General features: G+C 48.2%; 2 protein-coding genes across 3 annotated transcripts in view; one reads left to right on the top strand and one right to left on the bottom strand.

Annotated features, from left to right (window-relative positions):
- Nucleotides 1-124, top strand: part of irf5 (interferon regulatory factor 5) — an 8656-nt gene extending 8532 nt beyond the window's left edge. Inside the window, exon 9 of the mRNA XM_062443477.1 lies at nt 1-124. This exon is cut by the window's left edge and continues 471 nt beyond it. The gene's annotated coding sequence lies outside the window, so the exon portion shown is untranslated.
- A 3496-nt stretch (nt 125-3620) lies between these two features.
- tnpo3 (transportin 3) overlaps nt 3621-15000 on the bottom strand; it is an 11971-nt gene continuing 591 nt past the window's right edge. The window contains exons 2-23 of one of the 2 annotated variants that reach the window (XM_062443456.1): nt 12337-12537; nt 11514-11587; nt 11204-11360; nt 10973-11116; nt 10718-10893; nt 10502-10640; nt 10260-10406; nt 10052-10159; nt 9825-9916; nt 9577-9716; nt 9286-9477; nt 8797-8894; nt 7976-8052; nt 7833-7893; nt 7354-7494; nt 6977-7093; nt 6763-6857; nt 6525-6681; nt 6279-6446; nt 6089-6201; nt 4594-4677; nt 3621-4217 (exon numbers count right to left, since the gene is read on the bottom strand). In XM_062443456.1, the coding sequence (XP_062299440.1) occupies nt 4617-4677; nt 6089-6201; nt 6279-6446; nt 6525-6681; nt 6763-6857; nt 6977-7093; nt 7354-7494; nt 7833-7893; nt 7976-8052; nt 8797-8894; nt 9286-9477; nt 9577-9716; nt 9825-9916; nt 10052-10159; nt 10260-10406; nt 10502-10640; nt 10718-10893; nt 10973-11116; nt 11204-11360; nt 11514-11587; nt 12337-12537 (2658 nt within the window). In that variant the 3' untranslated portion in view covers nt 3621-4217; nt 4594-4616. The remainder of the gene's footprint in view (nt 4218-4593; nt 4678-6088; nt 6202-6278; nt 6447-6524; nt 6682-6762; nt 6858-6976; nt 7094-7353; nt 7495-7832; nt 7894-7975; nt 8053-8796; nt 8895-9285; nt 9478-9576; nt 9717-9824; nt 9917-10051; nt 10160-10259; nt 10407-10501; nt 10641-10717; nt 10894-10972; nt 11117-11203; nt 11361-11513; nt 11588-12336; nt 12538-15000) is intronic. The other variant, XM_062443458.1, reaches the window with a different exon arrangement.

Raw genomic sequence — 15000 nt, 5'->3', positions numbered from 1 at the left:
AACTGATCAATAACATCAGATCAATAACTGATCAATAACATCAGATCAATAACTGCTGTCAGATCTCATTAAATGCCGCTTCAGTATTTTCTTGTTTTAATAAAGTCGACATCGAGCTTCTTCCTTTTTGTGTTTTTTCTTCGATCAGCTGATCAATAACAGGATTATTGATTATCAGTGATAAGATCTGAGCGATGACATCACATTACTCAGAGTGCAGCAGTGACATCACCTGGTGTCAGATTACTGAGCCAATCAGACGTCAAGCAGAGGTTCCGCTCGTGTGATTGGCTCCTGATCTGTGATCAATAGGTTTGATCAGCGGGAGTCCCGATGTTACATTAATCAATACTGTTTTATCTACAGGAAGTGTGTCAAGACTGAAGGTTCTGCATTTCAGAATAAAGTTACTGAATTTAAAAAGTTAGTAATTAATAATTTAAGGAAATCTTTCTTCTTCTACAGTCGATAAAACGTTGACCACAGGGGGCAGTAACGAGTCTAAAGGTAACATCTAGGACTGACCACAGGGGGCAGTAACGAGTCTAAAGGTAACATCTAGGACTGACCACGGGGGGCAGTAACGAGTCTAAAGGTAACATCTAGGACTGACCACGGGGGGCAGTAACGAGTCTAAAGGTAACATCTAGGACTGACCACGGGGGGGCAGTAACGAGTCTAAAGGTAACATCTAGGACTGACCACGGGGGGCAGTAACGAGTCTAAAGGTAACATCTAGGACTGACCACGGGGGGGCAGTAACGAGTCTAAAGGTAACATCTAGGACTGACCACGGGGGGCAGTAACGAGTCTAAAGGTAACATCTAGGACTGACCACGGGGGGCAGTAACGAGTCTAAAGGTAACATCTAGGACTGACCACGGGGGGCAGTAACGAGTCTAAAGGTAACATCTAGGACTGACCACGGGGGGCAGTGACGAGTCTAAAGGTAACATCTAGGACTGACCACGGGGGGCAGTGACGAGTCTAAAGGTAACATCTAGGACTGACCACGGGGGGCAGTAACGAGTCTAAAGGTAACATCTAGGACTGACCACGGGGGGCAGTAACGAGTCTAAAGGTAACATCTAGGACTGACCACGGGGGGCAGTAACGAGTCTAAAGGTAACATCTAGGACTGACCACGGGGGGCAGTGACGAGTCTAAAGGTAACATCTAGGACTGACCACGGGGGGCAGTGACGAGTCTAAAGGTAACATCTAGGACTGACCACGGGGGGCAGTAACGAGTCTAAAGGTAACATCTAGGACTGACCACAGGGGGCAGTAACGAGTCTAAAGGTAACATCTAGGACTGACCACGGGGGGCAGTGACGAGTCTAAAGGTAATATTTAGGACTGACCACGGGGGGCAGTGACGAGTCTAAAGGTAACATCTAGGACTGACCACGGGGGGCAGTGACGAGTCTAAAGGTAACATCTAGGACTGACCACGGGGGGCAGTAACGAGTCTAAAGGTAACATCTAGGACTGACCACGGGGGGCAGTGACGAGTCTAAAGGTAACATCTAGGACTGACCACGGGGGGCAGTGACGAGTCTAAAGGTAACATCTAGGACTGACCACGGGGGGCAGTAACGAGTCTAAAGGTAACATCTAGGACTGACCACGGGGGGCAGTGACGAGTCTAAAGGTAACATCTAGGACTGACCACGGGGGGGCAGTAACGAGTCTAAAGGTAACATCTAGGACTGACCACGGGGGGCAGTAACGAGTCTAAAGGTAACATCTAGGACTGACCACGGGGGGCAGTAACGAGTCTAAAGGTAACATCTAGGACTGACCACGGGGGGCAGTGACGAGTCTAAAGGTAACATCTAGGACTGACCACGGGGGGCAGTGACGAGTCTAAAGGTAACATCTAGGACTGACCACGGGGGGCAGTGACGAGTCTAAAGGTAACATCTAGGACTGACCACGGGGGGCAGTAACGAGTCTAAAGGTAACATCTAGGACTGACCACGGGGGGCAGTGACGAGTCTAAAGGTAACATCTAGGACTGACCACGGGGGGCAGTGACGAGTCTAAAGGTAACATCTAGGACTGACCACAGGGGGGCAGTAACGAGTCTAAAGGTAACATCTAGGACTGACCACGGGGGGCAGTGACGAGTCTAAAGGTAACATCTAGGACTGACCACAGGGGGGCAGTAACGAGTCTAAAGGTAACATCTAGGACTGACCACGGGGGGCAGTGACGAGTCTAAAGGTAACATCTAGGACTGACCACGGGGGGCAGTAACGAGTCTAAAGGTAACATCTAGGACTGACCACGGGGGGCAGTGACAAGTCTAAAGGTAACATCTAGGACTGACCACGGGGGGCAGTAACGAGTCTAAAGGTAACATCTAGGACTGACCACGGGGGGCAGTAACAAGTCTAAAGGTAACATCTAGGACTGACCACGGGGGGCAGTAACGAGTCTAAAGGTAACATCTAGGACTGACCACAGGGGGCAGTAACGAGTCTAAAGGTAACATCTAGGACTGACCACGGGGGGCAGTAACGAGTCTAAAGGTAATATCTAGGACTGACCACGGGGGGCAGTAACGAGTCTAAAGGTAACATCTAGGACTGACCACGGGGGGCAGTAACGAGTCTAAAGGTAACATCTAGGACTGACCACGGGGGGCAGTGACGAGTCTAAAGGTAACATCTAGGACTGACCACGGGGGGGCAGTAACGAGTCTAAAGGTAACATCTAGGACTGACAACAGGGGGCAGTAACGAGTCTAAAGGTAACATCTAGGACTGACCACGGGGGGCAGTAACGAGTCTAAAGGTAACATCTAGGACTGACCACGGGGGGCAGTAACGAGTCTAAAGGTAACATCTAGGACTGACCACGGGGGGCAGTAACGAGTCTAAAGGTAACATCTAGGACTGACCACAGGGGGCAGTAACGAGTCTAAAGGTAACATCTAGGACTGACCACAGGGGGCAGTAACGAGTCTAAAGGTAACATCTAGGACTGACCACGGGGGGCAGTAACGAGTCAGACACCTTTCAGGTATCCACAGAAATAAATCGATACCAAGTAGTATAGAAACGATTCCTGCAATTGATCCTTTTTCCCTCCAGAGCTGGAAATATGATATTTGAATGAACTTGCTCTCAGCCAATCAGCACAAGCGTTCTTTGATTTAATGTGACATGTGATTGGCCCACAGCAGCTACAACCTGTCTGTGGTTTAATGCTTCTATTCACACCAACCGGTCAGTTGATGTTCTCCCACTCTAAGCCTGGTTCTGACGTTTGTGCTGCTCGTGGGAATGTTGGGTCTCTTTAAATAAAGAGTTTAGAACCTGCTCTCTGTGTGAAGAGCTCTGAGATGATTTTGTTGTGATTTGACGCCATACAAATAAAGATTGATTGACTGATTGATGATGGGTATCAATGAAGTACTCAGTTGGTACTGGTACCGGTACCAGTTGGTATGGGTATCACTTTAAGGGTACTTGGACTGGTACCGGTACCAGTTGGTATGGGTCTCACTTTAAGGGCACCTGGACTGGTACCAGTACCCGGCTCTGGTGGGTTTCATGTGATGACTGATCTCTGATTAAGTTCTACAAAGTGAAGCGGGTCGTTTTCGTTGTTTCAGTTGTTTTTTTATTGTTTACAACAAGGCTACATCACCAATGATGTCATGGTGTCAGTCTCTGTGTCTCATTTCCCAGAGTTCACTCTGTCTCACTTTGTGGCAAAACAACTAAAATTCAACCAAATCTTAAAAAGGTCAAAGGTGACGCCAAATCCTCCAGCATCAAGCTCCCACAGGCAGCCGCTCAGCCAAAAGCATCATGGGATATCGTTTGGCTCTTCGTATGGCACGGACAAAAAACATCACGACCAAAGTCCAAAAAATAAATCTTCTCTTAAAAACTGTTGACCAGGCACATCCTCCATTATTACTGATGATGATCCGGATCAGCTCCGCTTCCTGGACCCGACCCCGCCCACCTGACACCTGCTGCAGGTGAGGTCGGGGGGGGTCGACTCCTCCTCAGTTAGTCTGTCCAATCAGTCCTCACTGTCTGTCCACCTCAGAGTGATTCGTCCAGTCCCACATTCAAAGTCCCATCTTCATCATCATCATCATCATCATCGTCATCATCACCTCGTCCCTTTGGATCCTCGTCTGCAGTCGCAGCTTTTTGCCGTCACCTCTGAATGTTGGCCAACAAAAGATTTAACCTGCAGAAGAAAACACTGTCAGTATTTACTGTTTACTTCAATGTGAAACAAACACCTGTGTGAGTCGTTACCTGTGTGAGGTTACCTGTGTGAGTCGTTACCTGTGTGAGGTTACCTGTGTGAGGTTACCTGTGTGGGTCGTTACCTGTGTGAGTCGTTACCTGTGTGAGGTTACCTGTGTGAGGTTACCTGTGTGAGGTTACCTGTGTGAGTCGTTACCTGTGTGAGGTTACCTGTGTGAGGTTACCTGTGTGAGGTTACCTGTGTGAGTCGTTACCTGTGTGAGTCGTTACCTGTGTGAGGTTACCTGTGTGGGTCGTTACCTGTGTGAGGTTACCTGTGTTACCTGTGTGAGGTTACCTGTGTGGGTTGTTACCTGGTGGTGTATGTAGGTGTCAACTATCGGAACAGTCTGGTGAACTCTCTGATGGCCCAGCACACCTGTTTACACTCCTCAGCGCTGCAGAGAGGAAACATTTACACAGTTAAACGTGCTCTTAGTCAGACTGATGCTGTTGCCATGGTTACAGAAACTCTGAAAAACACGGGATGTGGTTTGTTTCATTGTGCAGATGAAACAGTGTGTCTATGATCGGGCTGCTCAGGTGAGCTCAGGTGAGTCTCCTCACACTGCAGGTATTGTTTCATTCCAGGTCGAGTCTCAACTCGACTCTGGTTCATTTCTGTTTCTGCATTCCACCGTCAGACCGAACAATTCCCGACAGACTGCTGCTGAGACAACCAATCAACACGCTCCATTCTGACAGCTTTCAGTTCCATTAAACCAATCAAAATCAGCGTTAGATTTTAACCTTTTAACTCAAAAAACAGGATCTGTGATTCCTGTAAAGACCAGTAAATAAGAATCAGTGTGTGTTCAGTGTTGGGTTGATGATGATAAGCAACTGAACTGGACTGATATATAACTGTGTGTGTGTGTGTGTGTGTGTGTGTGTGTGTGTGTGTGTGTGTGTGTGTGTGTTCAGACTCTGTTCATCCAGAGTAAAAATGTCTTCAGGTTCAGATGTGTGTCGGATCAGTTTGGACATCAGTGTCTGAAATGCTGCTGATAACAAACATTTTCCTTCTGTGAGATTTGTTAACAACCAACGAGTTCATCAGCTTCTCACTTTAACAGAAGTTGGACAAATATAGACAGATTCAAACTTCCTGGATCAATAAGTTAAGATGCAGACGACAATACACGATGTGGACCGAGTTCTGAAGTTAAGATGCTGCTGTAAAGCTCTCTGCTGCTGTAAAGCTCTCTGCTGCTGTAAAGCTCTCTGCTGCTGTAAAGCTCTCTGCTGCTGTAAAGCTCTCTGCTGCCATCTAGTGGCTCTGCTGCTGTAAAGCTCTCTGCTGCTGTAAAGCTCTCTGCTGCTGTAAAGCTCTCTGCTGCTGTAAAGCTCTCTGCTGCTGTAAAGCTCTCTGCTGCTGTAAAGCTCTCTGCTGCCATCTAGTGGCTCTGCTGCTGTAAAGCTCTCTGCTGCTGTAAAGCTCTCTGCTGCTGTAAAGCTCTCTGCTGCTGTAAAGCTCTCTGCTGCTGTAAAGCTCTCTGCTGCTGTAAAGCTCTCTGCTGCCATCTAGTGGCTCTGCTGCTGTAAAACTCTCTGCTGCTGTAAAGCTCTCTGCTGCCATCTAGTGGCTTTGCTTTTTACTTGTTATTAACTGGATCACTTTGTACGGTTTAATCTGTGTAATGAAGACGTCTGCTGCTCTCTAATCAATCCTCCAGGATCCAAATTATACCTTACACTGAAAATCTGTCACCTTAAATCTCATGTTATTGCTCATGTTGCTCATGTTATTGCTCGTGTTGCTCATGTTGTTGCTCATGTTGCTTATTGCTCGTGTTGCTTGTTGCTCACCTCGTGACCTGTTTGTGGAAGTCTGTCAGCTGTTTGTGAGTCACCGTCACCGCTCCTCCTGACGTCTCCTTCGGTAAACCTTTCAGAGCGCTTTCTAACCAGCGGCAAAACGTCTGCAATGAAAGCACAGCCGACCAATCAGAGAACAGCTGAGACACCTGACGCACCTGGACGGCGGGCGTATACTCACCGGCCGGTCGAACATCATAACCTCCCAAAGGACCTCGGCGACGTCGGGCAGCGTGTACGGCGGCAAACAGAAACAACACGAGTGCATGAGCTGGGTGATGAGCTGCTGGCCGTGCTGCTCCATGGCCTGACCAATCAGCTGCTTCCTTACCTCGAAGTCCTCCTCGTGCTGCGGCAACAAACACAGCGTTTTATTGAGCGACCCGTAACGTGGCGGTAAATGTGGCGGCGCTGTGTGTTCACTCACGTCGTTGGCCACACCGGTGTGGATCAGGTCACGCACAAACTTCATCACGCTGCAGTTGGCGTCTCGGTGGTCCAATGAGGTGGCGGCGATGGCGCATTGGATGATGTGAACGATGATGCTGCTGCTGAGTAAAGTGACGGGGCTGCGCTGCACGAACCTGCACACACACACACACACACACAGGTCAGCGGACACTCAGGAACAGCTGTGGATGACGTCATGTGACCTGCAGACTCACCTGGTGGCCAGTCTGAACAGGTCGTCCACGGTGTCGGGATGATTCCTCAAACCGTTGGGCTGCTCCAAGAGCTGGAAGGTCGGCATGCACAAGGCCTGGGGGGGCAGGTAAAGGGGGGGGGGGGGGGGGGGGGGGGAGAAATGTGAGTTAACATATATAATACAGGGGTGGGGGGGGGGGGACAGGTAAAGGGGGGGCAGTTTAATTGCTGTACCTGCAGCATGTCCAGTAGTCCCTGCCTGCAGCCCTCCTCCATGCCGTACTCGTCCACTAGGATACTGCCCAGGTACAGGAAGCAGGAGTGTGGATACACCTGGTACACACCCACCATCTGACACACACACACACACACACACACACACACACACACACACACACACACACACACACACACACACACACACACACACACACACACACACACACACACACACACAGCAGTAAGAATCAACAGGTAGGGAACAGACCTGCTGGATCAGTTTAATCACCTCAACGGACCATTGATTATGAAATCAGATACACAGGTGTGTCGGTAAAGGTGTGTCGGTACAGGTGTGTCGGTACAGGTGTGTCAGTACAGGTGAGTCTCACCTGAGTGACCAGTGGCTGCAGCAGTGAAGCGGAGCCTTTCCCAACACATCGTACAGCGAACCTGAGACAGCGACAGCATCGCTCCACGATCCTGTTATCAGCCTGATGAGTGTTCAGAGTCTCCGACAGCACCGGCCAGATCTGCACAGGTACAACACATACAGGTACAACATCAGGTGACTGATCATGTGACCTGCCCTCTGACCTGATATCACCTGGATCCATTCAGATAAAAAAACATACAATCTAAATACTTCAAACGTGAAAATATTCAAACAGTCAGTCAGGTGAGGTCAGGTGATAACAGGTGATGTCAGGTGACGTCAGGTGATAACAGGTGAGGTCAGGTGATAACAGGTGATGTAAGGTGACGTCAGGTGATGTCAGGTGATAACAGGTGATGTCAGGTGATAACAGGTGAGGTCAGGTGATAACAGGTGAGGTCAGGTGATAACAGGTGATAACAGGTGAGTGTTTACCTCCTGGATGACTTTCTGACAGGGGTGTGTCTGGCCGTTCTCTACGATCGGGTTTGTGTGTCTGAAAAACAAACATGAGCTTCATTTGAATAAAGTTTGAATAGTTTGCATACAGGTAGTTCAGGAAACAGGTAAACTCTCACCTGAAAATGACGGCGAGTCTGTCGAGCCACACGGTCGGATCAGCTGATTTACCGTTTGTAGAGTCTGCAGACAGGAGCTGAAAATACACATCACCTGGTCAATGTTGAGTACACACACAGTAACACACACAGTAACACACACACAGTAACACACACACAGTAACACACACACAGTAACACACACACAATAACACACACACACACACACACACAGAGTAACACACAGTAACACACGCAGTAACACACACACACACAGTAACACACACACACACACACACACACAGAGTAACACACAGTAACACACACACACACACAGAGTAACACACAGTAACACACACACACACACACAGTAACACACAGTAACACACACACACACAGTAACACACACACACACACAGTAACACACACACACACACACACAGTAACACACAGTAACACACACACACAGTAACACACAGTAACACACACACACACAGTAACACACAGACAGTAACACACACACAGTAACACACAGTAACACAAACACACACAGTAACACACAGACAGTAACACACACACAGTAACACACACACAGTAACACACAAACAGTAACACACAGACAGTAACACACAAACAGTAACACACACACAGTAACACACACACAGTAACACACACACAGTAACACACACACAGTAACACACAGACAGTAACACACACACAGTAACACACACACAGTAACACACACACAGTAACACACACACAGTAACACACAGTAACACACACAGTAACACACACACAGTAACACACACACAGTAAATAGTATTAAATAGAGCAACACTCACACTGACCTTCTTCAGGGCCAGGACCTGGACAGCACAGAGATCACTGAGGCACTCAGCGATCTTCTCCAGAGGAAGACGACCAAGAACCAGAGCCGTACCTGCACAGGTGAGAACATGATGACATCACAGACTGTATATATAATGGACGTAACATATATAAGCGATTGAGACCATAAACACATTTTGAAAACGTTTACTGAGGTTAGAAATCAAGTGAGAAGTTGGTGAATTCTCCATTGACTTGTATAGAGACGGAAGTCCTTTTGACACCAAAACGGTCGCCCCCTGGTGGCCTTTTGATAGAATGCAGTTTTAAGTTACTTCCTGGTTGGCCTCATTTCAGAGGACCTGAGCTCCCTGCCTGTGACATCACTGCTACTGTCACCTGCACAGGTACACATGTGACCTGCTGCAGGTGGACACACCAGGTGAGGTCTCACAGGTGTACCGAGTTATAGACCAGGTGAGGTCTCCTAGGTGTAGCGTTACCTTTGAGCAGTCCGACGGCGGCCTCGGTGGACAGGGCGAAGGTGTCGAGGGCGCGAGCGATGTCCAGCAGACCCTGGAAGTGTTGAGCCATGTGATCTCTGCACACTGAGCAGATGTTGTGGATCGCCTTCGCTGCTGCTGATGCCAAAGGCTTCTCCCTCAAACCCTTCATCAGGTAGTTCAGCACCGGGTCTGAGCAGGAAGGACAGGTACGGTTAACACGGTAAGACCAGGACACACCGGGTTTCAGCTCCTGGAACATTAAACTAACGTCAACAGACGGTTTCTCACCGAGGAATCGGGGGTTTCTGTCCACCACCTCGCTCATCTCTCCGACCAGCTCGATGCTCGTGTATCGAACCGCCATGTGGACGCTTTCTGGGAGCAACACCACCTGCTGCAGCACCTCCGACAGGGTCGGGTTGTTCTCTCTGAAAGGAAACATTTAAACAGAAAACACGTCAGGGCTGCCGATCACTGAGTTTGAACACATCTCATTTGTCCCTTCTGTTTAGGAGCAAACGTCTTCAGATACTCACGGATCGACACTTTTGGCGATGGCAGCCATGATGAAGAGAACAGCTTCTGTCACCTCCCAGGGAGGATTCCCTTCTTTTAATGTAGAATATAACTGAGGAAACAACAGAGGGTCTTCTTAGATATATTCCTGGGTGTTTTTGTGCCTCAGGTTGGGTGACAGTGGAGAGATGCTGCAGTTAGAGCATGAATGTTAAGACAGAGGAGCTTCAGATGGGTCGGTTGTTACCTGAGAGAAACACTCCATAGAACCAACCAGGAAAATGACGTCTTTAACGAGGTCGGACACTCTCATCCTGAACTCCCCGAAATCATCTGTGTCTTCTGGGATTCCTTCCTGTGGAAACATCGGACTGATTTACCGTGAACACAGGAAGCCGACACTGGATAATAAACCCAGACAGGGGTCAGGAAGTGGACCGGGTCAGGTGTCTTACGTGGTCTGGATCCAGCTGACAGTGTCGAGCCAAACAGTGCAGAAGTCTCTGGATGTACGGTCTGAAGATGCTGTGCAGAGCTGCATCGTTGATCTTATACAAGTGTTCTCCCAAGCGGTACCAGAAGTTAAAGGAGATCTCCACAACCTGGACCACACAGAGACCAGGACTACAACGTCAGTAGCTACAAAACCGGGACCACAGAGACCAGGATTACCAGGGTTAAATGATAGTTTTCATACCTCGTACTGAGGGTGTCCTGCACAGATCAGCAGCAGCTCCAGGGTCCTCAGGTCCCCCATGCCCTGGCCTGGACTCCTGACAGTGGTCTCTAAGAAGGTCTCACAGAGTTCGGTGAAGATCCTGCAGTAGTTCAGCACTCTGCCAACACAAACACAACAGTGACTCACCGCTCTGACCGACTAACCTCTGAGACCGTATCTGGAACCGGTCCTCACTTGTCGAGGTCCTCTCGGGCCACCGCCATGTGATAGGCCGTCTCCAGCGTCAGGACACCCTGGAACAGCTGCAGAGCTAACGCCACGTTGGTCTCCACGTTCTCGATGGCGTACAGCGAAGAGCACACGCAGTCCGACGCCGCCTCGTGGAGGTTGGTGGAGGTTTCGTCTCTCTGCTGTAAAACCAGAACAACATCAAAGACCTTCATCCAACAACAGGAGACAGGAAGTGAAGGAGGAACAAGCAGAGCTCACCAGGACTTGGAACAGGACCATGAGCAGCTGGTTACTGGCCATGAAGTTACTGTCCAGGACTCCCAGGTTGAACCAGCTGCCCAGACAGCGAAACACCTTGATGAGCATCTTCTCATCGTTCCCCGTCTTCTCCACGCACGACGTCTATAACACAAGAAGAAGAAGAGGAGGAGCATTAATCAGAGGCTGAAAGGATTAGGGTCTGAGGACGGGGGGTGGGGAGGGTCTCACCAGCAGGGTCACCACAGTGCTCGAATAATACGCCAAGTCCTCGATGATCTCCGTCCTCCGATTGGCTCCGATCCTCAGCGAGCGGCTGTGAACTTCCTCCGGCAGCACGGTGAGGATCTCTATCAGGAAGGGCATGGAGCTGATGTCACTGTTGTACCTGCGGGGGGGTCACACAGGTGAGACAGGAAGTTAGAGGACACACCTGCGTGCTCACTGAACCGTTAAGATGTCTGATTGATCTGCCAGATCTAACGGATGTCTGACATTATTGATAATAAACATTCTGATGCAGAGTTGTGTGAATTCTTACTTTTCTATGAGCGTGTGAACGCATCCTTTCCACGAGGCCATCTGCAGGGCGAGATCAGCGATCGCCAACGCCAGCTGAGACACACACCATCAATCCATCAATCAATCAATCAATAGATCAATATCTGACTTAAAGGCTGTTTATCTGTGATCAGCTGTTCCTGTCCAACAGCGTCTCAGTGTGAGCTAACAGGAAGTGAGTGTGGCATCAGGTTGTGAAACATGAAGCCAGCGGTTAGCGTCAGGAGCTAACAGGAAGTAGAAACAGGAAGCAGGTTTGTGACTCCACTCCTGCCTGCATGGTTCAGGTGTCTCCTCTAACACTAGCACACCTGGAATTATTAACCGGTGTGAGGGTTACCTAGGGGATGATGATGGGGAACAGGTGTGAGGGTTACCTGGGGGATGATGATGGGGACAGGTGTGAGGGTTACCTGGGGGACAGGTGTGAGGGTTACCTAGGGGATGATGATGGGGACAGGTGTGAGGGTTATCTAGGAGACAGGTGTGAGGGTTACCTAGGGGATGATGATGGGGAACAGGTGTGAGGGTTACCTGGGGGAAAGGTGTGAGGGTTACCTAGGGGATGATGATGGGGACAGGTGTGAGGGTTACCTAGGGGACGATATTGGGGTACAGGTGTGACGGTTACCTGGGGGACGATGATGGAGGACAGGTGTGAGGGTTACCTAGGGGACGATGATGGGGGACAGGTGTGAGGGTTACCTAGGGGACGATGATGGGGGACAGGTGTGAGGGTTACCTAGGGGACGATGATGGGGGACAGGTGTGAGGGTTACCTAGGGGACAAGTGTGAGGGTTACCTGGGTGACGATGATGGGGGACAGGTCTTTGAGGTTCTGGATGTGGGTCAGCAGGGAGTCTCTCAGGGCCGTGTGGGTTTCTGGCGGCAGCTCGAAGAACGACGTCTGGATCTTCATCTTCATCGTCTGAGCAGCGAAATAACACGACTCCACATCCTGTTTGAGCTGCAGCAGCTGGTCTGAAATCTCCCACGCGTACATCTGTGGACCACAGGAAGTGATGTCACTGCAACCCATAACTCACAGCGGCATCAATAACGTTTATTGATCGTACTTCTGTAATGAAGATTTAACTTTGGAAACCTTTTTAATGATCAATGAACAGTATTCGTGTTTCTGTCTGCACCAATCAGAACGCTCAGAGCTGCTTTACTTCCTGTTTCAGACCTCATTAATGCTGTGTTTAAAGTCAGAAGGAGATCTTATTGGACGCCCAGCAGAGGACCAGTTTAACCAGTTTAACCAGTCTGACCAGTCTAACCAGTCTGACCAGTCAAAGGCAGCTTTGTGTTGATTTAAATTTCAACCTTTAGTATTGATTATCTCCTCACTGATAGGCTGAAACTAACTATATATAAATACTATTATTCATTGATCACTGCAACACACACACACACACACACACACACACACACACACACACACACACACACAGTAACATACACACACACACACACACTAACATACACACTAACACACTGCAACACATAGTAACACACACACTAACATACACACACACTAACACACTAACATACACACACAGTAACACATACACACACAGTAACACACACAGTAACACACACCCACAGTAACACACACACACACAAACAGTAACACACACACACAAACAGTAACACACACACACACAAACAGTAACACACACACACACAAACAGTAACACACACACACACAAACAGTAACACACACACACACACACAAACACACAGTAACACACACAGTAACACACATCCACAGTAACACACACACACACAAAAACAGTAAAAAACACAGTAACACACACAGAGACACACACACAGTAACATACACACAGTAACATACACACAGTAACACACAGAGACACACACAAACACACAGTAACACACACAGAGACACACACACAGTAACATACACACAGTAACACACACAGAGACACACACACAGTTACACACACACATACAGTTACATACACACACACACACACACACAGTAACACACACACACACAGTTACATACACACACACACACACACACACACACAGTTACATACACACACACACACACACACACACACATACAGTAACATACACACAGTAACACACACAGAGACACACACACAGTTACACACACACATACAGTTACATACATACACACACATCCACAGTAACACACACACACACACAAAAACAGTAAAAACACAGTAACACACACACAGTAACATACACACAGTAACACACAGAGACACACACACAAACACACAGTAAGACACACAGAGACACACACACAGTAACATACACACAGTAACACACACAGAGACACACACACAGTTACACACACACATACAGTTACATACACACACACACACACAGTAACACACACACACAGTTACATACACACACACACACACACAGTTACATACACACACACACACACACAGTTACATACACACACACACACACAGTTACATACACACACACACACACACACAGTTACATACACAAACACAGTAACATACACCCACAGTAACACACGCAGTAACATACACACAAACACACACACACAGTAACACAAAAACACACGCAGTAACATACACACAAACACACACACACAGTAACACAAAAACACACGCAGTAACATACACACAAACACACACACACAGTAACACAAAAACACACGCAGTAACATACACACAAACACACACACACAGTAACACAAAAACACACACAGTAACATACACACAAACACAGTAACATACACACACAGTAACACACACACCCACATTAACACACACAGTAACATACACACAAACACACACCCACAGTAACACACACACAGTAACACACAGTTAAATACACACAAACACACACACAGTAACATACACACAAACACACACAGTAACATACACACAAACACACACACACACAGTAACATACACACAGTAACATACACACAAACACACACACAGTAACATACACACAAACACACACAGTAACATACACACAAACACACACAGTAACACACACACAGTAACATACACAATTACACACACACACAGAGACACACACACAAACACACAGTAACAGAAAGACACAGTTACATAAAAACACAGTAACACACACACACACACACACAGAGTAACACACACCCACAGTAACACAAACAGTAACACACACCCACAGTAACACAAACAGTAACACACCCACAGTAAAACACACACAGTAACATACACACACACACAGTAACACCCCCCCCCCCAAACTGTGTTTAAAGAGTTTTATAAATAAAGTTGAGTTAAAGTGTGGGGGGGGGTGGGGGCTGTCACGTGACTTTACACAGAACTAAAACCATAGAGACTAAAACCTGTTGACGTCACCGTGACGTCACCTCACAGTTTACCAGCAGGTGAGTCCGTGCTGCGCAGTGACGTCACCTGCCTGCTCACCTGTG

The sequence above is a fragment of the Scomber scombrus genome, chromosome 22 (assembly GCF_963691925.1).
Source record: "Scomber scombrus chromosome 22, fScoSco1.1, whole genome shotgun sequence".
NCBI lineage: Eukaryota > Metazoa > Chordata > Actinopteri > Scombriformes > Scombridae > Scomber > Scomber scombrus.
Note: the sequence above shows the minus strand (reverse complement) of the source record. Positions and strands in the feature narration are given on the sequence as shown.